The sequence below is a fragment of the Gasterosteus aculeatus genome, chromosome 21 (assembly GCF_964276395.1).
Source record: "Gasterosteus aculeatus chromosome 21, fGasAcu3.hap1.1, whole genome shotgun sequence".
NCBI lineage: Eukaryota > Metazoa > Chordata > Actinopteri > Perciformes > Gasterosteidae > Gasterosteus > Gasterosteus aculeatus.
The window spans coordinates 14,240,040-14,266,121 of NC_135708.1; the positions used below are offsets into that span (position 1 = coordinate 14,240,040).

Consider the following 26,082-nt stretch of genomic DNA (forward strand, 5'->3'; position numbering starts at 1 on the left):
GGGGAGGGTTCCAAAGCAGTGCATCCTGGGTTACTCGAGAAAAAATATGATGACGAATGGATTAGATGAACAGCGTAAGACTGGCTAGTGACCGTGCTAGCACTGACTGTTGGACACGGCCGTGCCCAGTTTCATGTTGCAAAAGTGGCGTGAACTCCACAAAACGCTCCGAAGACCCGAGCACGCTTCCGCCCCCCCCCTCCCCTCCCTCCCCCCACCCTCCCTGCCGGGCTCACATCTCACCATCAAAACGTCAGATGGCAAAATAGAAAGGCAGCTGTTTGCTCCCGTCATCTAAAAGTGCATCTCCACACTCTTCCGGCAAACTCCGTCTGCCCAGCGCTCCCTCTGCCAAGGCGGTGGCCCACAGAGACCAGCCGCTTGGGATCGGCACACGAGCGGGTTTCAATTACTTATTTTTTTTTTTTTTCGGACCGTGTATGTTTGGTTGCATTTTGAAACTTTTTTTATACATATATATATATTTTTTTTAAATCTCACGATACACAACATTTCAGCTCAGCTTTCAGAGAAGCCAAAGGAGTCCTAATTCACAGAGCTGGCCCTTAACGGAGAGGGCCCACGACGGGTCGGCGGTAGTGAAGCCTTCCTCCTGGTTCTCTTGGGTGTCGCGCTGATTCCTAAACACCTACGGCCACCCCCGTATCTCACTGGTGCCATTTTCTTTCCTCAAGGCCGGCGATGCAACTGTACCGGTTGCCATGGTTTCACTGCAACATAAAACAGTTTCTTTGGCTTTATTGTAGCTGCCTGATGCATTTCAGAGACACATATTGGCATGCTGGACACACACGACATGGAGTACAGTGGGTGGATTCATCTTTAGAAATATATTTATTCATCGTTCATTTTTGGTTGATGAGTAAGAGGGTCATGAAAAACAAACTTACCATAAAAACAGTGTCATCATGTCAGAAAATGGACAAATATAATTGCAAGGCCAATATTCAGCAGCATTACCATAGCGACGAGAACCGAGTTAGGACCCTGCAAAAAATGACACAGTGATAAAGATCAGGTTTCACATCAGGCAATGTACGACAACAATAACATGACATTACATGCAGCACCTCTTAACGCAACAAGATGGTTAAACTCACTGTTTCCTCCACGTTTTCTGCAATCTCCATACTGGCTTTCTTCGCGTCTGCGAGGCTCTTTGGCTTTAGGGAATCCTGCTTCCTGAGTTTTGGGTCGCTCTTGTTCTCCCGTAGGGAAGCTGGCTTCGGAGGGGGGACACTATAGGACCTGGGGGGCTGTGGGGGCATACGTGCTAGGTCCAGCATACTAGGCTCTTCTTCTATATCCTCCTCGGGCTCCGGCGGCGGTGGGCCCCTCGTAGGGGTCTTCACGTAGTAACTGTGGTACTCGCTGTGGAGCTGGCCGTTGACCGGCAACGTCGGAGGATTTGGAGAAGACGCCGGGGTCGGCTGCTGAATGTTGGTGGGTTCATTTGAAGCCTCGATGTGCACATGAGAACCTTTAGGGCCATCGGCGACGGACGGCCTCTCCTCTTTACTCAGCTTTCGACTAGGCCGCTCGTCCTTGCTGGTCTTATGACTTGACTTCTCTTCCTTGCTGGTCTTGCGGGACGGCTTTTCCTCTCTGCTGGTTTTGCGGCTGGTGCTGTTGGCGAGCTGACCTTTCTTCTTGCCGGAGTGAGGCGAGGGGGGAGGCGTGGCCACAGGACTGGTAACAGTTGAGTGGGGAGGAGTGGTACCTTTGCGGTAGAAGTGGGGAGAATCTTTATGGGAGGTGTCCTTCTTTTCAACAGGGACCTCTTTTATCTCCACGGGCTCCTTCACTGGTTGTTTTAAGTAGTCAAGTCCTGCAGAGGTGAGAGAGGTGACACACATTATCATGATAGATACATGCCGAACCATAAGCATTCCTCTAAAGCAACGGTTACCAGACTCAAGAATGCCGCGGCCCACTTTGAAATGTGAAAATCTTTTGCGGCCCACCCAAACCTTTAATCACAACTCTGATCAAAACATAAACTATGGATGATTAAATAACCTTAAGAATTTAACCGATTAAGGTGGAGACGGTGCTTTCAGGGGTCCGATCGATGCTGCGAGGTGCGTCCGCTCCCGCCGCCCCCCTCGCCATCCACAACTTAAATCTTCGGCTGCTCTCCAGCCGCGCCGCCTGCCAAGGGCTCCTTTTAGAATAAATTATTTTCCCCGTTAAGATGGTTCAGCTACTGTAAAGAAAAGGGCACCGTCTCTCGCTCTTTAATCTCATTATGTGCTCGGCAAGAACGACAGCTTTGTTTCTCCGACGCGCCCTGAAACAAGCTCCATATCTCACGCGCTTGAGCGCCGCTCAGCATCTCGCCGTCGTAGACCGAGCTTTGTCATGTTTGGCAGAGCGCCTTGAGCGCCGTGTACAACCAGTATCGATCAACCAATCTGTTCGTTTAAATTGTTTGTGCTTTATCAATTCATGTTTCACATAACTAATGTGCCGCATCATACATATTTTTATATTAATTTCAAACTTTTCAAGATTGAAAATTAAAAACTTTTTATTTATTAATTGTAAATGACCTCTAGCGACCCACATGCAGTACCTTCGGCCCACAGTTTGGGAATCGCTGCTCTAAAGAATTTGGGAAATTTTATATTTAAAAATATATATTCATTCAGCAGTGATTTCAAAGATAACACATGAGAAGCACCTGCCTATAGCTCACACATATATTCTGAGAGTGTAACATACATGCCTGAAAAGATTGAAATGCCACCTTATTGACACTTTAGATCCAGCAAAATCCAGAAATGCCCGCGGTGGCCACTGTCCAAGACGCCAGATTACGACAGTGGAGCACTGACGCAGTATGGCCTAGTACAATTTTAGAATCGCAGGAGGCGCAATATTTCTGCATTTAAATATAAATCAAATAATCTCCATCCTCATTTCAGACTTAAGAAAATATTTTTTTAAGAATTCATTAAATGTTGATTTTAAGATGTTTTTCCGTGAAAATGAGAATAAAGATCAGCATTCACTGTTATATCGCAAATCATGTCATGTCAAAACAGTCATTATTCATCAATTAATTAGGTAGTCCATCAAAATTGTTCAGCCCCACAGAGAAATCCTAATTTGCAAACCATCCTGCCCGACTGGAGAGTTCCACCGCAAGCTAGATTTAAATCAGAGCCGGCCCTCAGCGCAGTTGAACTTTCAATTAAAATATTCATGAATCAACATTATAAATGCAATCATTCTGCAAAGACTGGAGGGAGACAGGGGAAACTAGACTGATTAATGCAGGGTCACAAACACCATTTCACTAAGTAAGCCTCCTCTGTAGGATCACTTTCTATCATCGGCAGTTATCTTTCATCAGCAGGCTGTTTTTCTGGAAAAGGCCCAACGTTCTCAGATTCTCAGATGCAGTGATGCCTCGTTTATCATGCTCATGACTTCTTCCCTTCTCTCCTGGAATTTACATGCTATTTACGTGCTTGTGGACACAGGTAGTATAAATGGACAATGGTCTTTTACTATATGTTTAGAATTTTGCTTATGGATATACATGTATGTGAATGTAAATGCCCTTTCCATGTGAGAAAAATGACACTTTGTCCGTACTGAATTCATATTTATTAAAGACATCAGGCTCTTGGTCTGCTGTCCCCCCCCCCTCTTTTGCCTGAATGAAAAGGTGTCAGAGTGACAAAGAAAGAGACATTGCTGCTTTTTAAAAAAACAGTACATCAGATGGTATGAGCAGAGAAGCATTGTGCACAACCCATAAAGACAACTTGAAATAGAAAGAAACTAATATGGATAGAAAAAATAAATAATAACATATTGATAAGAATGATTTTCTTCAGTAAAATAAGAGACTACCTTTTTCTACCCTATTTAGTGTACATATTGTAATTCAGTGTAAAATATTTTCTACTGATTTAGATTGATGAGCAGCTGTACAAACATCCAATGAAGATAGCGGAGCAAGTGCACCCAATCCCATTTCAGAGTAAACAGCCTTATTGGAGAATCTTTTGGGCCTCAGTACTCATAAGCTCAGTAGTAGTTCGTAGCTGCCTGGCATTCTTAACGACGGCCACAACCAATAAGAGCCACTACAAAAAAGACAGCGGGGACATTTGAACATCTTTGAGGCTTAATATATCCGCAGCGCTTAATTTCACACCATAACTCAATAAGAGTTAGGGCTTCGTGGGCGGGTCGGCCCAGTTTCACACTGTTTGGGGACAGATTCCTGCGAGGGGTTCCAGGCATTTTCTGAATACTTATCAGCTCAAAATTGACCCCCCCCCACCCCAGCCTCACGTACAAGTGCAACAACGGTGGTCATTTAAAACTGTTGAAACACCATGAAGCAGCAGAAAAAAACATTTTGGACATTTTACTTTGAGGAATCTTGTGGTTGTTTTGCTGAAACTAATATGTCGTAGATCCCGTTGTGACGAGTGAGGGGAGATTAGTCTTCCAGGTCAGCTGGAACATGTAACGGGACCCAAACAGATGAGGTGTTTCTTACATTTGAACTTTCATCAGCTATGCTGAGTCTGCAGCCTCCTCGGGACGGGCATTTGAATGGGCCTTGGCATTTAGAAAAAAATACTTATTTCTAATAGAAGAAATTTCAACAATTGTAACATGTCGTCGTTGTTTCTTTGGGGTTCATAATACCCGCTTTTGTTTAAGCTTTGGTTGACAGTTTGCCTCATGGTAATCCACAGCGCATTTTCTGCTCCGGTGCACTCTTGGCAAAACACACGTGCCAACAAAAACACACACACACACACGCATGCATGTGACCAGATACTCTAACAAACACAACAGATTGGCTCTTTAAGACCTAGCCTAACCCCTGCTGACCTGAATATGAGATGAAGAGCAGTAGCAAGAGGGCACCTTTGGTATGAGTGAGTATGCATGTACAGTATGTGTGTAATGGAGGAGGAAGGGGGGGAGAAAGGGGGGGAGTACGGCGTGTGTTGCAATCACGTCTGTTCCCATTTGACATCATTTTGAGTTTAATGGAAGATCCAAATGGGGACAGTAGGACACTATGTTGAGTGATAAACCTACATCTATTTTAACATTATGAATCTTGTTTATCGTGAAGATCAAACCCCGGCCTCAGGCTTTTACCACGATGAATGATGACAGGTCCTGGTTACTGCCTTGCTTTTTCCTCTTTGTCAGATGCCCAGAGCTGCCAACGGGGACAGAAATATACATATCCCAACTGTTAGCTTAAGTGTTTCCTTGTCCACTAGCATGTCTTCCAAGTGGAAGCGATGGGCATTTTCATGGCTTACGTTTTATTTCATGCTGGGTTATATATGTGGACTGTTGAGTGGGATGTTATCTCAGCATGTACTCCTTTATATTTAATACTGATGACACAGTTTGTTTCTTTCTAGATCTTCTCCTTCTCCCTCCTACTCACACCGGCAGATGGGCAGGGGGAGCCGTCATTGTTCAGCCAAATTACTTCCGCTACGGTTACATGAGCGCGTGTGCATGTATCTAGTATCTTGACTATTATCAAAAGGATTAGACTCTAAACCGGGATACTAATGAGCACTTTAGCACACTTACTCAAATGCAAATATAGTACGGCCATTTGTCTGAGGCAACCGGCTGCGTGGGATCAGGCTCTTCCTGACGGGAGGCCTCATGTTCACGTGAACTGATATGCGACTGATGGAAACAGGGTTTGCTGGAAGACACTGAACGAAAAGAGTCACATCCGGATGTGGAAATAAACAAGTGTTAAACATAGCTCTAAAGCTATGAGAATAAGCCGATGCTGGAGAACCATTTCCTGGGAAATTAGCATTTGTTCACTACTCAGATTCCACTTTTTCCCCCAAATGCTTTGGAAAAGAAATAATGAATAGGCCGCACCCTTGAAAAGAAGTTGCCGCATGACTTTGAAGTTCAGCTGAACTATCTTGAAACTTACTCTACCTGCTCCCATGAATATAAAGCAGCACCTGCATGTCTGGTTTTGAGGCTTTTATGGTTTCACCTGGACAAAGTCTACTTTGACTGGGTCAAATAGGGCGAAGCGGGATCCCTGATCCCTGCTCGCCTTCCACCCCCCCACCGACGGGCTGAGGACAGCTGCTCTGCGTCAGCTCAGGGGAGTAGCGCGGGGCCGAGCTCCTCTCAGCGCACAAGGATTTCAGCTATGTCTCCATTAGACCCCAGTGAGCACACATCGCCACCAAATATAGCGCAATCAACGTCACCGCTCAGACCACGCCCTCCATAACCCTCGCCGCCCCCCCTGCTGTGTGTGAACCAATCAGAAAGGTCAGGGTCCCGTTCCCCGTGACCCTCTTTTCCCTTTTGAAGTACATACTCCCAATATGGGTGATAATCTGCTATGAGTCTGAAATGCCAATTACAAACAACGAGGGGTTTAGACCACGATTTTTACCCTTAGAGGACTTAAATGAAGCTGTGGGATTTGGGAGTGAGTGAGAATATTTCACTGCTCCAGAGGTAGACATTGAGGAAGCACAGCAGATCAGTTTGGGGAAGTCACACAAATTCCTTCTAATGCTCCGAATGAGCGGCTTTGTCTCACCGTAGCATCGGCGTGGACAAATCAACTAACAAAACCGGAATGTTTTAAAGCGCTGCATTTTTTTTTTGTCTTCTTTGAGGTTAACAACAACATGGGGTGTAATGCATTTATTGAAAGTCGCTTTGGATAAGAGCGTCGGCTAACTGACATGTGATGTAATGTAATGTAACACTGGTGGTCATTTTGCCAGGACGCTGCACGCAGGGGAAAGTGTTTGCACTCGTGTAACCTGCCACAGCACGGAGTTCCAGATTCCCCAAAACTGCTCCTACGTCCCGGAAGAATCAAACTTATAAAATAACCTTTGTAAACCAGAAATAAAATGAACGTTTTAGAAGTGTTTTTGTTTTTCATTTCCGTTTGCAGGCGGCCGTCTGGCTTTTGGCCACCAGACACGTTTACATAACCGGACTGAACACTGTTGGACATTATTACGACATCTGCCTGCTTTCTCATTCATGGATCTGACTTATAAGGCAAGGACGCTCTCCGCGCAGACCCGTGAACCCGGATATAACCCGGCCCGCCGGGCATGATCGCCGTTTTCCACAACACAAACCAGCCGCGGGACGTCTCTGCCCCTTTCGGAGGCTTAGTGGAGCGACGCGCTTGAATGGGTCCCATTGTCAATCTGTGCGTCACCCACTATTTTATGGCGGGTGTTGGCCTGGGCCCAAGGTCGTCTCGCTCATACGCCTAAATATACAACAAACAGTGGCAGGGGCCAGATCTTACGCTGTGAATAAAAATAAAATCAAAAAGGTATGACATGGCACTTATGTCTGTCATATCCATCCACAGGATGCACTAATTAAATGTGTGAGCTCTAAACTTATCTTCATGTATCGTTCTGAATCTAACCTGCTCCCGTGAAATACAAGAAAAATAAAGGTAACACTAAATTCAAAACTCTTTCGTTTAACCCTTTTTCTGGTGTTGCCCTCTTTGTGCCCTTGTGTTCCTGGAAGAGGATTCGTATTCCTCACTATTTGTGTAGTATTGTATGTCTGGAATTGCCTCGTAAAACTCTGCTTACCTTGTAAATGAACTAAACAGAGTTGAGTCAACAGCACCCTGTGAGCTGCAGGATGGCGGTGCGCCTGTTAAAACCTCCACGCAGGGGAAATATGAGAACTACTTGGTACAAGGAGGAGCAGGTTTCATTGACCTTTATGCACATACCTGTAAGTCAATTCCGCACTGCACTACGGCACCTAAGTTGGAGATGAGCAGGAAGGATCTTGCTGTTCTTTTCTTGTCTTTGAAAAAGTGCACGGCTACAAAGTTGAGCGAGTATCTCGGGAAAGAAACAATGTGCCTTTCGAGAGAATACCTTATAAACGGGCCCCCCATTGTGGCGTCAGAAGTCATCCTCAATACTTCTCCAACCTTATTAGACCTGGAACTGTAATCTGGAACTATGTAAACGTGATAATGTTAGCAATGAATGTCCTTCTCAATGGCGTCTGGTTTAAAATGTCGGAAAACCTTGATGGCAAAATGTAAACACTTGAAAGGAGTTTCAACTCCTTGTATCTAGTAATATTTGCACATCGCTGCTCAGACTGTGGGATGTCCACACTACCCCTCGGGACACACTTCCGACAGGTGATGCGCATGACTTGTAGGTGGAGGTTACCTGGTTGGTAGAAGTTGGGGGCCAGCTCCCTAGCAACCGCCCTGGCGATTTCCGAGTCGTGCACGGCAGAGACGGCGGCCTGGTCCGCGGCCTCGCTCTTTGTCCTGGCATGGGCGGTTCTGGGGAGAAAAAAAAAGCACAAACAGGGAATATATTAAAATGACACAGTAACTACGAGGTAATGGCAAACAGGATGTGTGGCACCACATTTTAAAAAAAAGTTCAGGACAAACTATGGTGTGCAACCGTGCCTGCATGCCTCCATGTCATCCACGACACTTACACCATCATCAGCTTTCCCCCTGCTTCTCTCTTTATTGCTCCTCAACTCTTTCCATACCCCTCTCTCCTTCTCCCCATCTTTGAGCTGTATCACTCAGCCTGTCCCTCTGGGAGACGACACAACATCTCCCCTTCCAAGCGTCTATCGCAAATTCAAATCCTGGTTTTCCAAATGGAGCGCAGCCACATCCAAACAAGACCTTAATCCAGCGTGGAGCCCTGCACTGCTGCTGAACCACACTGGAGCAGAGCCCAACAGGCGAGCACGCCTGCGTACGCACACACACACACACACACACACACAAATATAGAGAGGAAATAATAAGATACAAAATCCGAAGGTCAAACAGAACATTAAAAGGGTTTATCCTTTAACAGATTATAGAAAAGCATTGATGTCATTGTGGACATGTCCAAATGAAGACAGTAAAGATTATATTATATAGGTTTTTCAAACCCTGTAGGCGTTCTTAGCTATTGACATAAACACATGGATACAGCAAAGTGATGGCTGCCAGTCAGCTACTGGCCTTTGGAGCCCCATCAGCTCTACTCAATAAACATCCATCTTAAATAGATAATGCAAATACATAGCAGTGCCTTAACTACAGCCAGAGAAAAGCCCACATCCACATCATCTATACAATGCTGACAAACACCAAAAGGCAGATGGGTAATACGCCGTGGAATCAATGTAAGCTTAACATTAGTGCTGAGAGATATTGTGGGAGTTTAACATGGAGAGGCAGACAGAGACCCAGAGGTTGACCTGCTTAACAAATCCCTCAAGAACTTGACCACGAGATATTGTACATATAAACATGGTAGTACAAACACAGGGCCGTTTTTATAGAAGGACATATTCACTGGCAAGGAGGATGTTACAGTTACAACAAACTGCCGCCACCACACTCCATTCAAAAAACACCTAATTATGCAAACATATTCAGTTAAAGTGCACCTCTTACACAATACACGACAACTGGGAAGTGGGAATGCGCGGATCCAGATGGACTGTCCAAGCATCTGCATAAGTTTTGACAGCTGTGCCTGGTGCCCTGCTTAATCCCACTCATCCATCTTCCCCCCTTTCCCTCAATCAATGCTCCTGTTCTTATTTCCGATCCTTCCTCTTCATCTGCCCATTGACGCTGCATCCCCTCAAACTCATTACTCCCCTCCCTCCCTGTGTGCTTCTGTCAGAGTGACCCCGACGGACAGATGTCTCTATTTCAGACTACTCCTCTGTCCTTGGACTCTGGGCTGCCCTGTTTTTTTATCCACTGGGACAGTAACCCATATAAATATGCTGGAGCGGGTCCCCGTTTCACCCGCAGACAAAGGACACTGTCACGCTGTGTCTTTACGGCCTCTTGAAAACACTGACCAGCTGCAGATAAAAATAAGATTTAAGAAATTATAACATATCGCACAATGCTTTGCTTCTTTCCTCAAGTTATTAAAAAACACATAGGAATTTCACCGGCGGGGCTAAAAGCGGCTTCATAGTCCTACTGAAGACCACTTCCCTGTTTCAAAACCGGCATTAAAGCATTCCACTTCCATCACACCGTCGCCGTCTGCACCGCAGACATACACTCGCCACACATGCTGCCGCGAGGACATAAATGCTTCTATTTCTGAAATGTGTCAAATGTGCAGGCAAACGAAAGGAGGTATGAATGCGTCATGAATGTATACGGCGTGGCCCCTGGCAGGTCCCATGGGGTTTTAACGGTTCCCTTTAGGTGGAGCGGTCACGGGCAGACCCCGGAAGCGGTGCAGGCTGCTCGCGGACAGGATGTCTGGTCGTGGGAGGCGACAGGCAGAGCAAGGACGGGAGTAGAGGTGTGATCGAGCAGTGGAACGAGAGGCGAGAAAACATGGGCATGTGGAGCGTAGCGACGAGCCCGGTTGGTTGGTTTTCGGAAATTGTCGTCTAGTGTTCACTTTGAATCAAACTAGCGAGCCACACACGTCCCTTTCCGCAACGCACGCACGCACTGTTGAACCCGCTGTGATTGTTCATTTTTGTCCGTCAGAGGGCAGCGCAACAGGCGGTAAACACACAGTTGAAATACAACACAATTCCAATATTCACCGTCGGGCTTGAAGCATTTCTCAAAGCACTTCTGAAAGCTGAAGGAAATTGAGTAGGGAGGGTTTGACTACGTGCGACCCCTGCCAAACCGCACACATTGATTTGCTGATGCTATTATGTGCAGGAAGAGAGACAAACTTTTCTTCAGGCCAAATTATGTGCTGCATTGTCAGGTGAAACAAAGTCTGGGTAAACAAGAGTACGCAAACTCGCGATTGACCTCTGGGAAAAAAGTTGTAGGACCCACGACTTGTCAGCAGTCTGCAAGGCTCTGCCCCTGAATATAAAGCAACACCTGCTCACGTCTAGTTTTGGACTTTGCCTGAGCTCCTGTCATTTTGAGTCCCGGGGGGGTCCAAGGAAATCCAAGTATTTAAATCCATAAACGCACCTGCTGGAGCAAATGCAAATATCACACGAACACACCCACAAACGCAGAGACACACACTCCAGTTTGTTTGAATTGTGATGCACGGTGTAGAAACTACTTTGCTAGTAAGTAATTGCTTTGGACCGAAGGCCGGCTTGGGAGATGATATCGATGAAGACCTGGGGAGATCCATGGTCCTTTCATTACTGTGACAAATGAACTGTTTGTTAAAGTGTTGAGTCAGTCTGGCAGTCAGTGGGGCGGTTGCGGCTCTTTTCATGTGTATGTGTGTTTAAGATAAAGATAACAACACTCAGTTATTTAGAACTGCTGAGTTATGCATCTCCGTCCCTCTAATTTTACTGCCGGGTTCAATTTCAAACCCAAGCTCCCGAGACGGTGCCGCCTCCTTTAAGGTTCTTCATAACGAGGCCTCCTGCAGGATTTAGTACATGTGTTTATTACGTTATGTGCTCGTTGCGCGTGGTTGTGTTGTCTGTGTGTGCATATTCCCCCAGAGTGAAGCTTCAGTCCATCACTCCCCGGGCTATGGCCTACTTGAAGAATCTCTCTCACATATGCTGACACAGTTCTGCACCCCCCCCCCTTCCTCCACCATTTATCTTCTTCCAATAAAGCTTCCCTCTCCTCCCTCTTTACCCTCATCTTCCTTCTCTCCTTCACACGACACTTTCCCCCCTTCCCCGCCAATGCGTCCAAGCTGGACAACTGGACGCTGACTTGCACAGCATAAGATATTGACCTTGCCCCGTTGGTTGGTAAACATGGGCACTCAACCGGTATCCTCTAAACTTAAAAATCGCTCTCTTTCATCGCCCCACAAGTAAGAGAAAGCCGCTCCATTTGTTATGGAGCGGATATTATACATTAAGAGAAATGACTGCGCTGTATCTTTCCCAAAAAGGACCCCAGGTCCAAAAGAGACAACACAGAAAGTCTGCACAAATTAGCACTTAGTTTGCCCTGCACATATCTCTTATATCCGTGCAGGCCCGCTATTGAATTCCCGCCTGGTGCTAATTCAGGATTACTCAAGCGTGACTAACACCATTAGCGGTTAGCTAAAACCGACTCTGAAATTATTCAGGAATTATTCCTGGGTTTACGGTCTGGGCTCACATTACCACGGGCTGCAGTGGTGGGGGGACAATGGCTATGGCAAATGAGGCTTTAAATGGGAGACGAAATGGCTGTTATTATGAGATAAGCTAACTTTATCCTGAAGAGAGAGCTATAGAGCTGTACAAAGAGAATATTTTGGCATGGCTACTGTATTTAAGCATTTTAGATCTCAGGACATGCTGGTGGTTGTGGCAGAAAAAAAATGAAAATAAGGCAGGGTGCAGGAAAACGGATCAATGAGCAGAGATGACACAGTAATTAAAATACTGTCTATTGCAGAGTATTGTATAATAATGAAGGTCTACACAAGAAGGAGTACATGCACAGCAGAGTATGATATGAGTTTTGGATGATGCAGCAGTTGTGAAATACATGCACTATCTTGCTGAGAGTATAAGGAGCTCATGCCTGTATGTTAAATATGAAACCACAGCCGGGCTATTGTTATCATAAGTCTGGACTGGACTGGATACCAAAGCAAAGTGCTAGCTTGCGTCTGTCTGTCTAGAATGACTCATTCAAGTAATGCTAATTAATTCATTAACTAATTCAGTTTTCACAAATTTGTAAAAAACTGAACTGAAATATATTTTGATACCATGTAGTTCTTCATGATCAGGAATACTTGGTACTCATGATACAAAGGACATTTCCGGGAAGAATGAGAAGAATCCGTTTGGATTAAATTGGAAAAAAGAAATCTCGCAATCTCGACAGACATGTTTGGCAGTAGATTACAAACATATCTTCTCTCATTGGTGTTCTCTATCCAGCAGCTCTGAACTGAAAACCTCCACCGAGACTCCAACTGGCCTTCATCCAAAAACACATGGCTACAGGTACGTGTGTGTGTGCTTCTGCATCAGGATTTTAGTGTGTGAAGGTGCTCCTCAGAAACTACTGATAACACGCGTTTACCGAATACTTTATTCTAATGAACACTGTGTGGGATTTTTTTTTTTGAGGTACACGTTTAGAAGTTGTGGTACGCACTCTTCTGATGGCAACGTGAGACCTCGTTGGCACGTTGAGAGAGTGACATAGAATCCCTTGCCGAGATGATCCCCCTGGTTTTGGTGAAGGGCAACGGCAGGGATTCAGACCTCAGCTCTGTGCTCTGTGTGTCAACGCTGCCAGTGAAACATGGCCACAGCTGATACAGCTAATGGCACAAAGGGGGCGGTGGGCGACGGTGGCCAAACCGCACGCACACGGCAGGAACTAGGAAGTTTTGAAGGCTGAATTTGATTTGTAATGTGGTTTTGAGGCAGGCCGTTTAAGGAGGGATGAGGAAACTGACACTATTAATGCTGAGACAGCTGTCAATCAAGCCAACATGAGAACCAACAAAACAACAGGAATTAGGTGTTAAGCCTTCAAGCCTGACAAAACTCCTACGTCAAATCACCTCCAAGAAACATGGACCTGCACACAGAATACAACGCAAGAGGACCTTAATCCCAAAGCACATGAGCGCACTGTGTGCTCCTGGATCTTTATTTCATATTGTGGATTTAATTGACATGTAACTTAACTTGAGAAATTGGCCATTAACTCAATTGTTGGAAATAAAAATTACTGGATGCAAAGTTTCTAATAATTTGTATTGTTGATAATTATTTCTGATTTTCTCAAAATAATTTTTTCGTAAATGTTAGGGTTCTCAAATCGGCATTGAGCTGATTGGGTCAGGTGATCAATCTAAGCTTATGACATTTTCTTTGACATCATTATGAAATTCTGTGTCTTTGCTACATTTGTTGAGCTACTGACATTTTTAACACCATTTTTTCCATCTAAGAAAAAAAAAGAACGATAGTACTGAAAACGATGTGCATAAAATTATGATAAACGATTCCGATGAAAAAGGGGAGAATGTAATACTAGAGACAAGCTTATACAACAGACCTCCCTCAACATAAAAAGGAAAAATAAACAATAAGAACAAATAGATAAATCAAAACTCACAACAACAAAAAAAAGAAAAATCTCAATTATAAACAATTGTGATTTGGTATTGGGAGAAAAAAAAGTGCATTATTAAAAAAATGTCCCATAATATCAAATACTATATGTAAATTACCACTCAAAGAGAGCAATATTTCATATCCTTGTTTGACTTTTACAATTAATCTATTATCAAAATTGTAGTTCACTTTGTGTAAATTAAGTGATTGACTAATTGTATTTTTTGGCACTAAAATGAAATGATGCAATGAGAAAAACACTACATAAAAAAACATCACTTGAGTCAACATTCTGAACTTAAGACGAATTTCAGGATCTATAGGATGAGTGTTCGAGTCGGGCAGCATCTGTCTGTTTTCACACTCACAAGATGCAACACAAGCACCAACACACACACAGATGCAAACACACACATGGCTCTGTTGATGCAAATCAAGACATGTTGTTACTGCTCTGCAGCCATCAGACATTTGCAACATATGCATGCAAACACATGCAGCCTTTTGACCGACACCTGAAAAAATGGGCTACCTCTCATGCAAATGACTGTGTTAACTCTGAATTACACACACACACACCATATTTGCATGAGAAATTGAAAAGCACCATTAGTTAGACGTGCCATAATGAGGCCGACTGGGAGCGAGTGTTAATAAAGGACACACTGAGGTGATTTCGCAGCGCTGTATTCAGTCTTTTGTCTCCAACTGGAACCAGACACATCGCTCAAGCCTTAAAGGATGACTAAACACAATGTAAAACCAACAACGCCTCTTCACTCCACTACTTCATATGGGAAATCAACAAATGGCTGACACGATGATGACGGCGGTGAGGCAGTAACCACGGGAACCACCCGAGACACTTGAGCAAGCTGTCCAACCAGGCATCCGATCTGCATTGTATATGAATTTGCAAATGAACAAACCCGCACTGCAGCCCACCGTTTGGGTAAAATCTAGAAAATGTGACAAATCTAAGTGAACTTTGGAAAAGTGAATATACTGTGAGGAGGATTTACAACTCGGCTGAAAACAAAGTGACGTGGGAGCACCAAACACGCACAAACAATCTCACACACACACACACACACACACACACACACACACACACACACACACACACACACACACACACACACACAGAAAGATGCTGCGTGGTTATCTCACCTAAAACTACGAGGCTCAACATCTGAAGCTGCGAGCGAAGGTCACATTGCCTGCTGACCACTTGAGCTTAAGGAATAGTTTTAATTATGCTTTGTGTTCTCTCCTCCAACCTCCCGCCACCACTCACCACACTATCTGCGCGCACAAAACACACAACCATCGATTGCCTCCCCAGTGCAAAGCCAACAGGAGCATTAGGTTACATCTGCCCACAGCTGAAAAAATATGATCATGCAATCTACCTTTTAATGCTATTTCGCTGGCTAAATAAGAGACATGTGACTGAAAATCCAAACCATATAAAAATCCCCCAAAGTAAATGCATCACAGACTCGACCACACACACAGATTACAGAGTCATCTATGAGTGTGATTACGAGAGCGGTTGCAGGCTTCACGAAGGGATTCAAAGTGGAAAAGCAATACGCCGAAATCAACAAGAGACGTGATGATTCCATAATCCAATCCGTTAACATCTGGAGTGAAAGCGGGCCTAGCTAGCCAATCACAGTCGGCGAACAGATTTAGCGGCGCACATTGGTATCTGGAGGTCAGAGACACACGGCCGTGGTAGGAGGTACAAAAAGCAAGAAAAAACTGACGGCTTTAAGAGTCGCTTCAGGCAGCAGAAACTGATGGGACTTTGACTCTGGATTCATGTATGTAATGATGTGTATGAATATGGTTGGATGATATCAGCATAGTTACAGTGAGACATTTCCAGTCACTATACTTTAGTTTGGGAGTTCAGTGAGCTCATTCGTGGCAGTATTCAACTTTATCTTGATTAATGCTGCAGCTCTTACTCAATTAATAAAGACAAAAAAAAATGTACTGCAACAATTTTGACAATTAAGATAACAGCTTTGAGACGTGGTTTGATTTTTGGAATGTTGGTCAGAAAAAGCGAGAATCAATAGCCCTAATGAAAATATAGCACAATATTGCAATACAAAGATTACAATCTTTCACCATATAAACCAGCTCCATAATAAATAGCTAAAGTCTTGACAGGCCACTCAAATAAAAATCACAGTTAAGATGATAAAAGAGTATGTTTTGCTTTTCGTGCTGCATATCTATCTGAATTCTGCTCCCTAACCCCCACCCTCTCCTACCCTTGTTGCCGCCCCTAGAGCGGGTCAAGTATAACAATGACTTATAGAGGATCTCTTTGTGATATCGAGCTGCAAGCACCTTTAGCAGAGCCCACAACCCATGTAATGTAATTGTCATGGACTTGTAAATCAATGGCTTTTATCTGAATTCACCTCATTGGGAGACTTAGGAGCCATTGTTCCACGTTGCACACGTGGTTTTCAGATCTGACATACCTAATGTACCGATAGTAAATAACATACACATGCTAACACAGTTAGACACGGCTGCACATTGCCATTCGGGATTTATTACATAATATCTTATCACGCCACGGGAAATTCTCAGGAGAACAGCGCACACACATGAACGCACACACACACACACAGAAATCCCCGGCGATCAAAGTTACTGAACAGAAACGCTTTTTGCTTCCACTCGTTATTTCTGTACATTTTACATCAGCGTGTGTCCAACACAACGTCTAACTCACTGCACCGACTAACGCTCTCATTAACCGCTGTCACATAAGCAGTTATTTCCGTGACTAGTTGATACGTTGCAGTGGAGGGAGTACAGTGTTGTGACAAAACTCTACATTAACTGAATTGAGATAAGATTATAGAGGCAATGGAGGTAATTGAGGAGTATTTTACACTGTTAATAATTGCAGGTGAACCACTACAGAAGTAAACCTCTCGGTAACAGCTTCAGACTCCACATGACTCCCTCCTCTTGCCGCCCGCCGGCCTGCCTGACTCATCCTGCTCCTTCTCGAGAAGCTGCAGAAATTCGTGCACTTCTCAAGGATACAACGAGTCGCAGACACAAAGTGCAAGTGCATTTTGGCGAAACCCAATCCCAATCCCGCCGCCGCCGCTGCCATCGGCACAGGCCGCCGTGCTCCGCTCACGTTTCCACAGAGCCACTCCCCACAGGCCTCCTGCTCCGCTCCCCCAGAAACAAAGCTTTCAGTGTAAGTCAGACAACACATCCATCCCAGACAGCGAGTCAGAGACCCTCACGCTGAAAATCCTTCCTGTTCACAGGGCTGTAGCGTGGCGTCATAACGGGGTGACACCTTTAGTGGACCGGCATGAGCCACTTACATGGCTCTCCCCCACTGCCGTGTTGATTTTTAACATAACCTCCCTTTAAATGGATTTTGTGTATTGAACTGTAAAATATTACAGCAGGGAAGTGCAATAATAAATGATGAAAAACCGTATACGTAGCACTGAACGCTAAAGTAAATATGGAAATCTTCCATTTCATGGCAAATTTCCCAAACGTTATTAGGTAATTCCATATATTTCAGTCTTAATTAGAGTAATGGAGGGATCAATTATCATTAACACAAAAATAAAAGAAGCAATTCTGCCTATGCATATGAAGAATTTAATCTACTGTATGTAAGATGCCATTTATTGCTTCTAATGTAAGTGATTCTTCTGTTGTGGTTGTAGATCATTAAATCTATATATCTATTTGACCAAGCCCTAATACAGTAACTTAGCGTTACATCGGCATTTCTTTATAACACTTCCTCTGACACTCCTCCCCCGGGGTCGCATCAACTCTCATCTTTCTGCCACCTTTGATTTACCGTAGCGAGAAAATGGTGGAGCACAGAACAAGATTACACAAGACATTGTGATATCGTCTCAATGTGGGTCGTTTGCAAACTGCTCAACGAACTTCCCGTGCATGCACCAGCTACATTATTAATAACTCTTTCGTATGTACAAGCTGGCAGTGTCATTAATGTCACTGATATAGATAATATGATGCACACGTGGCCGGCTATTTCTTCTGTGTGTGCGTGTGTGTGTGTGTGTGTGTGTGTGTCCAGTGTGTGCGTCACTTGATTCTGTCAGCAATAAATGTTATGTTACCTCACATCATCACTTTTCCATAAATTTGAGATCTGTCTGCGGATAAATATACCGTGTGATGGAGCTTGCTTATCACTGTGATTCAGAGGACTGCCATGCCTGGTACTGTACATTCTGTACGAGTTCAAAACATGGCTTTTTGAAAGGTGTATGACTGCACCAATGACAAGAAATTAACAAAAAAGCCGTCATTTGAGCAGTAGAATTCGTCCCTGTCGAGACCCAGCCGAGATGGAAAATTACATAAAGTACTGTGAGTTTTTATTATTTTTTAGTAGTAGTTTTAGTATTTTGTTCACATTTCGAAACACCGGCTGATCCATACCTCGTCTCTTCTCTCGCCAAATTATAGCATCCTTATCTCATCCAAACACACAGTATCTACCGTTCTCTTCTCTTCTGCCATTTATGTGACCACACACACACACACAAAGACACGCACGGGAGAGATGATAGTGTGAGTGAGATGGCGGGATGCTATATCAGTGGCGGGACGGGTATATATTCCTGGCTGGTGCTGATAAGCCAACTGATGCCTGGCCTTATTTAGTCAGTACTCACTGCTGACACGCCGGCAGGGTGGCACACACCGCATGCACTTTACTATATGTGTTTGTCTTGTGCATGTGTGATTTGTTCCTGTGCGGAGAGCCAGGCGAGTTCTGATAAAATGAATGCATACAGATGCGTGTGCGGGCGTGTGTGTGTGTGTGTGTGCGCAAGCGTGTCTAAGCAGGTGTTGCGTGAGAGAGATAGAGAGAGAAAGAGAAAGAGAAAGGACGCCAGAGCGCAATGTTTCACTACTGATTAACATGGCATTTGGTAAATAATTTATTAGTAGTTTAAAATCAAGTCTCGGTACCGTCATACGCGTCATAATTATCAACACACACTCAGGTGTGCAAAGGTTATATTTGTTTTGCATCGTGACCGACATTCACCCCATTTCTTAACCAACAAAATCTATTTGCATGCGTTGCTGACGGACGAGCAAAACAAAGCCAAATACAGCCTCACTTGGTCAGCACAGAACACTCCCAGATATCATTAGTCTCAACTTTTTGCTGATTAGAGTGAAGGAAAAATAAGCATCATATAAATATCTTTCCTACTCCAGCGGACCTGCGTATTAGGTGTTGGTTAACCTTTCACCAGTGCCTGCGGAGCAAAACAGTGCAACGAACCGGCTTACGCTTTGTTAGTTTTTCCTTTCTCATTTGTAGCATTGGGAAGGCAATGAGCTTTATCAACTTGAACCGAGAAAAAGAAGCAGAAGCACTTGGTAGCATCTTAAAACCAAAACACACGCACAATTCATTTAAAGAACCTCTGCTCTTATGAGACAACATGGTGAGTTAAGGTGAAACAAAGGCGATTAGAGCGGATTGCAGAGCGTATAAAACTGACACGCCACCAGGATACACACACTGCTGATCTGTAACAAAAATGCTTTGTGGGAGAAGCACCGTGACACGGTGAACTCTTCAATAGCACTTATCTCAGTTCGCAGGCCTCTGAAACACACACATGCAAACGCACACACTGACACACGCTGAACGCTGGTCTATTACATAGATAAGGCCGACTACAGTAAATGGGGGTCATAGACAGCGGCTCCACTCCACCTAAGCGCACTAGCTCTCTATCGATTGGCTTGTCACAACCATGAGGTCATGAGCTCCACTCCAGAGGCTGATGGGATAGCTCCTCTGTGCTGCGTGGTGGGTGTGGCCCCTATGTACTCTTTTCATTCTGCTTGTTTCATTTGTGTCCACCCCAGACCTTAAAACCTCTTGCTCAGCACAGTCGCCACCACCCCCCACCTCCCCCCCGCCCCATCTCATCCAATCATCATTTATCCCCTGGCTGTCTCACTTCAATCCGTTCCTGCTCTCTTCATCTCTTCTACCAGCTCTGTCTCTCTCCCCTCCCCTCCCCTCCCTTTCCCTCCCCTCCCTCTGGGTACGCTCCACATTCAAAAGACGGAGAGTCACGTAACGAGGGCTGGATCGATACGAGTGCATCTTTTGCCATGCGCTGCATAATGAGACTTGCATAACCTGCTTACATGCAGCTGTTTCAGTGAGCCGTTCTAGCCGTTTGTTCATTACACAAACACACGGCCGTGAACATATTTCCGTAGCGAGAACGGAGTAGCCCGCTGTGAGATTCAGAGCAGCACACGACGGAGCGCCATGTACCGGCCAGTAATTTGATGACTTAGTACAGTACAGGGGGCCTTGTTTTGCTTCCATAAACACTTTGTATCAGCTTGAATGCTTTTCCCGTTGGTGCTTTAGCGCTATGCATCAGGTCATGCGTTTCCATCTGCAGTAAATTGTTGCACAGGCAAATAGGAGATCAGATGGTCCTTTCTTTCAACACATTATCCGGTTTTCTGTTTCCCCCTCTGGGTTTATCGTATCCCCGCGGGCCTTTGCTGGTACACACACAAACTCGTAGCATCATGGGTGTCATCTGCGGGACATATAGTATGGAGTCCTTTTTATTTTAAGCATGTTAAATCTACCTTATGTAATCTTTATCTTATATCCTTGAAATCTGCAGAATAAAGCCTTTTGTCTCCCTGCTCGCTGGAGAGGATTTATTTGATTTGAAAAGAATGGCTGGATATGATAACAAAGCCTGCTATTCATACAGCCTGCTATTACTGAGCCATCAGCTGGAATGCTGTTATTCATTGTCCGCATCAAAGTGAGTATGTGTATATTTGTCAGCTAAAATAGATATTGTTAATCCTTAAGTCTGAAAGTTGTAGAGATAATGACGGGCATTACAAATGATCAGAGCACAAAGAACAGACTAGCGCATCTTTGACTGTAATAGGAAGTAATAGGAATACAACTTGTTTAGCCACGCTAAACGTGGATATCATTTTTGTAAGTCTGTGTGCAAGCTGAATCATGAATCGTGAACATCGTAACCATTTACCTCACAAAACAGCTACTTTGGCTGTTATGTCAAAGTCATGGAAAGGTTCCACAAATGATGTGAAGCATGCTTCAAATTCAGGTGCACCTCTGGTAAGAAGGAGCAAAAAAATAAATCTAAATATATGTTATTGCATGGAAACCTTTTCACAGCTTGCACGCATCCTCAAAGTCTTGTGTCTAACGATTCCCTGATGCTGTGAAACCAGAGGATGTCAAATTGATGCCGTGTGTGTGTCGAACTGTGTCCCAGTAGGAGGGAGGCTTTAAATGAAAAGGTCACATCTCATCCACCTGTTAAAGAGCAGATGCCACATCAGAGCAATACTTGGCAGGGGGAGCAGGTATCGTCATTAAGCACACGAGACACACTTGGCACGGGCACATGTATGGCTATACTGCTCACACACATGGGCCCACACTTCCCTCTCTCTCTATCTCTCTCTCTCCCACATTCACAGACCAACACTCAAGATGCCCGACCCCTCTCCGTGGGAGTAAAAGATATGGGCAGAGAATAGTGACACAATGATAACACCGGCCACACAAAAGCCTTGACTGGGGACGGCGTACAAAGGTCGGAGCTGTTGTCATAGGACTCCACTCACACGAGACCGAGCCCTCCGTCGGGCCGGGAGACATTCGCCAGGCCAGGCTGCTGTGGCTCTTCAGCGGTGACAATAAACTCCCGAGGATGTCCTCCCTGTCTTTTTAGTGTTTACACAGCATACACCCACATGCACACACGGGGCCCACGAATGGACGCAGACATAAACACAGTACCTGGAAGCTGCTATTTCCACTTTACTCCTGGCGATGGCTGCAGCCCTCTGCGCCGCCTCCACAGCCCGGTCCACCTTCTCTTTGGTTTTGGGGTTCTTAAGAGGAATCAACTGCTTCCTTATTCCACGCACCAGCACGTTATTTTTGTACTTCCCTTCTTCTTTGGTGCCGTCTGGGAAAACGGTGCAGCCGTAACCGTGGCGCTTGTTGTTAAGCCACTCGCCCTCGTACTTCATCCCATTGGATCTCTCCGAAACGCCAAATCCGTTGCGCTTGTCGTTCTTCCATTCGCCCATGTAGGTCTCAGTGGTGGTGGCATCCACGTGGTCCTCCAGGGGCAGGTCCTCATCCGGCAGCTCGCCATCGCCGATGGATATGGTGGAGTTGGCATCGCTGGAGCTGATGCGGCTCATGGCGGCGTCGCTGCGCGCCGAGCTGCGCTTGCTGGAGATTGAGGTCCGAGAGTCAGACTTGCGCAACTGCCGGAGGCTGCCGAAAAGCGAGCCTCGGCGGAACAGGCCCTTCTTCTTGCCGGTGACGACCTCGCTGTCCGAGTGGAAGTTGAGGACGAAGCCGCCGCGACTGCCCGTCGGCGTGTCTGCGGGGGAGGAGAGGTCCGGGAGCACTGCGCCGTTGCTCTGCTCGGAGCGCAGGGAGGCCAGAGACGTGCGGAGAGGGGAGCGGATGACCGTGGCCATGCCGTAGGGAACGCTCTGCCGCACGCCGTAGCCATGTCGCATCCCACCCATCCACTGGCCCTGATAGGTACCTGAAAGAACCGATAGCAGTCAGATTCACTGGATGAGATTAGTTGCAACTGTCCCAGCGTGTTTCACCTGATTGGCCAAGTATTCTCTGCGTGTTAATGAGTTATTCTTGAATTGATTCACTTAATTACTTTCAGAGGCCAGACCAGGACCAGTTTTTCACATGAAACAAGCAACAAATAGGAAAAGATGAGGAGGAAATACGTTATATTCTGCAGCAGAAGTATGTTTTATAGCATTTTTTCTCCAGTATGTAGATTATCTGGGGTTCATCTTGTTGTCACTCCGAGAGGTTCTGACCCCCACGTTTGGAGCCGCTGCTTAGTAGGATGACGCAATGCAACACGGTGTTGAAATATACCTAAAAATATACTAAATTAATAACAAAAATATGGTTTTCCACACATAGAAAATGTATTTCTCGGTTTTACAGTCTCTAAATCCTGTATTTACCAGGTAAATATTTATGTTTTGTTTGTTTAAAATTATAACTCTTATTTTCGAGGAAACTCTCTTATTATCTTATTATTATTATTATTAAGATTTTAAGAGGCAATGCTGCTTGTGTGTGTGTGTGTTTTTGCTCGTGTTTTACTCGGCCCACTTCCAAAAAAAGGTCTCTCTTTTATCAAAACCAATTGAAATCGTGTACAAGCCTAGAAAATGTCTGATGTAAAGGGATCCTCTAGATAATTAAGCCCAGAAGCGGATCGGTTAAACCAACACGGATGATAACAGAAGAGTATTTTATGAAATGCACGTCTGAAAAATAAACGTGCAGTCATACCAGGGTAGTATTTACCATCATAGTCAAAGGGGGTTTTCATCTATGTTGGTGCTAGTGGGACAGCAGCGAGAAGATCTATCTGTTACCTCTTCATTTTGCACTTGAGACATTCTTCGTAATCAGTACTAAGAAGCAGCGTTACACGTGGGAGCGCAGAGGAGCTTTGCCGTCAGGGTGCAGAGTATGTCGGCTAATGAAATGTTTTCTCTCCTTTCACTCAGATCTGGGACTGTGAGCATAACTAACTCAATCACAGAGATTTGATTAAGGCACTGATACTGAGGATCACTTGGGATGAATGTGAATCACTCAGCTAGGGGCTTATTTCCAGGCGGCCAATAACTCCCCCACTGACGGTAGGCACATTCACCGCCATCCGTTTGTCTCTGACGAAAGGGAGTTGCTATGAGTCACATAACGAGAGGAATACTTCATTAATCCCATTTTCTGCCGCTGAGCCAAATGAGCATGTGATGTCCTACCGTAGCTTCTTCGGAGCATCGTATTACAACGCTGCTCCTAATAATAAGAAAGGCTTGTTAGGCCGGCATTCGAAATCGCATTGACCAATACAATTAGATGGGCCATAATGGTCCGATTCGAACAGAAAACGATATACTAGCCCGGGCAGGAATTTAGACGGATAAACAGTGTGAGATTAACAGGCTGGCTCTGCACTGCAGTTCAAACCGGTGACCCTGCAGATCAAGTTATCAGGATGTTGCAGGGTCAGACGGCCAGATGTTCCCTAGATCCTCTAGGATCAGCTGATTTCCCAAGCCCAGCCCTGGGTAACATTCAACCGTGAGGCATTTGTTCTGCACCGCGAGGCCGCCGTTAGTGGAGACGATGCTCAAAAGTCCCGTAAACACCTCCAGGCCTTTGGCATTACTTGCAAGCACTAGTGTTTGCGGGGCTGTCCGGATGTTTCCTCCCTGATCAGAGGTCTCTAAACAATCTGTGAACACACCCCTGATTAATGAGATCAAACCTCTGACTGGCACTGACCTCTCACTTTCAGTCAAAGTCCCAGAGGCTGAATGCAAGTGAATATTCATTTGAAGATGAACATGTTGAATGTGAAAGTATAGGCAGAAGTAGGCAACGCTCTGGCTATGAAGGGGTCCGAACAGACTGCTTTGCTCTTATATCTAAACTCCTTCTGGCCACAGAGTCACTCTCCTCCCACACTCATGTGAGGAGCAACCGGTAGTTGCCAAATGGGATGTGCGTTGGAGAGGAACTATCCAGCAGATAGAAGAAGCAGAAGTTTGTTATGTATTTTTTAAGAAGGGGGGGGGGGGGGGGGGGGTTACTGATTTGAACTGACCACACTACGCAGTGCGCATCATCTTCAACTACGGCCACATGTGATGGGAGATTCATCCACCGGTGTATTTCCAACAGCTGTCTGTCAGTCTGATCGGGAGCATCCCCCCACGCGCGGTCCAAAAAGCGACGCACAGGTGAAACAAACACCGGGCCGTGTTTACAGGGCAGGGTTCCTTACCGCCATCGCCGTAGGTTTCGATCCCGTATCCGTCCTGCAGCCCGTTGCTCCAGGTGCCGTCGTATCTGGCGGGCGTGTTGTGGCTTTGCCGGATACCGTAACGACCCTTGAAACCGTGACTCCACTCTCCGCGGTACATCCACTTCCCTTTATTCTCCACGCCGAGCCCGTGCCGCTTACCCTGGGACCAGTAGCCCCGGTAGGTGTTCCCGCTGGGCCACGTGTACACCCCGACTATCTCAAAGCCGTGCGACCAGGACCCGGCGTACTCGCCCTGGCCCTTGGGTCCGGTGCAGATGCCGTGTCCGTGGGCTTTGCCATCCTCCCACCCCCCGCAGTAAGTGCCGCCGTCGTCGAAATCAAACCGTCCGCCCGTCATTCAGCTGTAGGCTTGAAAATGAAGGAGATCGTGGCCGCTGCTGCAGACTCAGGCGTCTCCGGGACCGTGGTTCGGGGGATCCAGGACCGGCGGTGTGATGAAAAGGATGAGCCAACGAGATGATGACTAGAGGAAGGCAAAATATCAGGGTGAGGACAGCGGGCTGGTACTTCCAGACACCGACGCGCAACACAGAAGGCATGCGTAACGGGGAGTGTGAAGGTATGAATGGTGGGCGTCGTTTACCGGAGGCGCACGCCGGGTTCTCCGTTGTGTGTCGCTCGTCTCCCCCCCTCTCGTCCACTGATCACAGAGGGAGAGAGAGCCGTCGAGTCCCCCGCTGAGGAACGACACCGGGCCAATCGCAGCGTCACGTCACAGGGAACCTCCCACTCTCATTATCTCTCTCTCACAATAATGACAAATCTATGATACCCTTAACGAGGCTTTCAAATGCAAGCTATATATATGTATGTATGTATACATACATATATATATGTATTTAAGAAAACATGTATAATAGCCTCGTTATTGGGTACACTATGCTTTATATTTTCGCGTAATAATTCAATCATTCCACAATTATTACTGATATCTGCATGTATTGATCTATCAGAGCTTAAGTGCGTA

General features: G+C 45.5%; 1 protein-coding gene across 1 annotated transcript; it reads right to left on the reverse strand.

Annotated features, from left to right (window-relative positions):
* Positions 1–409: 409 nt before the first annotated feature.
* jph1a (junctophilin 1a) lies at positions 410–25,827 on the reverse strand. The gene is made up of 7 exons (XM_040167093.2): positions 25,699–25,827; positions 25,074–25,578; positions 22,010–22,778; positions 8,250–8,368; positions 1,122–1,849; positions 912–1,008; positions 410–731 (listed from the first exon to the last, which is right to left on the reverse strand). Exons 2-6 carry the CDS (start codon positions 25,450–25,452, stop codon positions 928–930), a joined length of 2,076 nt encoding a protein of 691 aa, XP_040023027.2. The 5' UTR covers positions 25,453–25,578; positions 25,699–25,827; the 3' UTR covers positions 410–731; positions 912–927.
* Positions 25,828–26,082: the final 255 nt, after the last annotated feature.

Coding starts and splice junctions, on each gene's coding strand:
- jph1a (XM_040167093.2), bottom strand. CDS start 25,452: ATGACGGGCGGACGGTTTGATTTCGACGACGGCGGCACTTACTGCGGG. Junction 22,779..25,073: donor CGAAACCTACGGCGATGGCG/GTAAGGAACCCT, acceptor CGGTTCTTTCAG/GTACCTATCAGGGCCAGTGG. Junction 1,009..1,121: donor CAGAAAACGTGGAGGAAACA/GTGAGTTTAACC, acceptor CATTTTTTGCAG/GGTCCTAACTCGGTTCTCGT.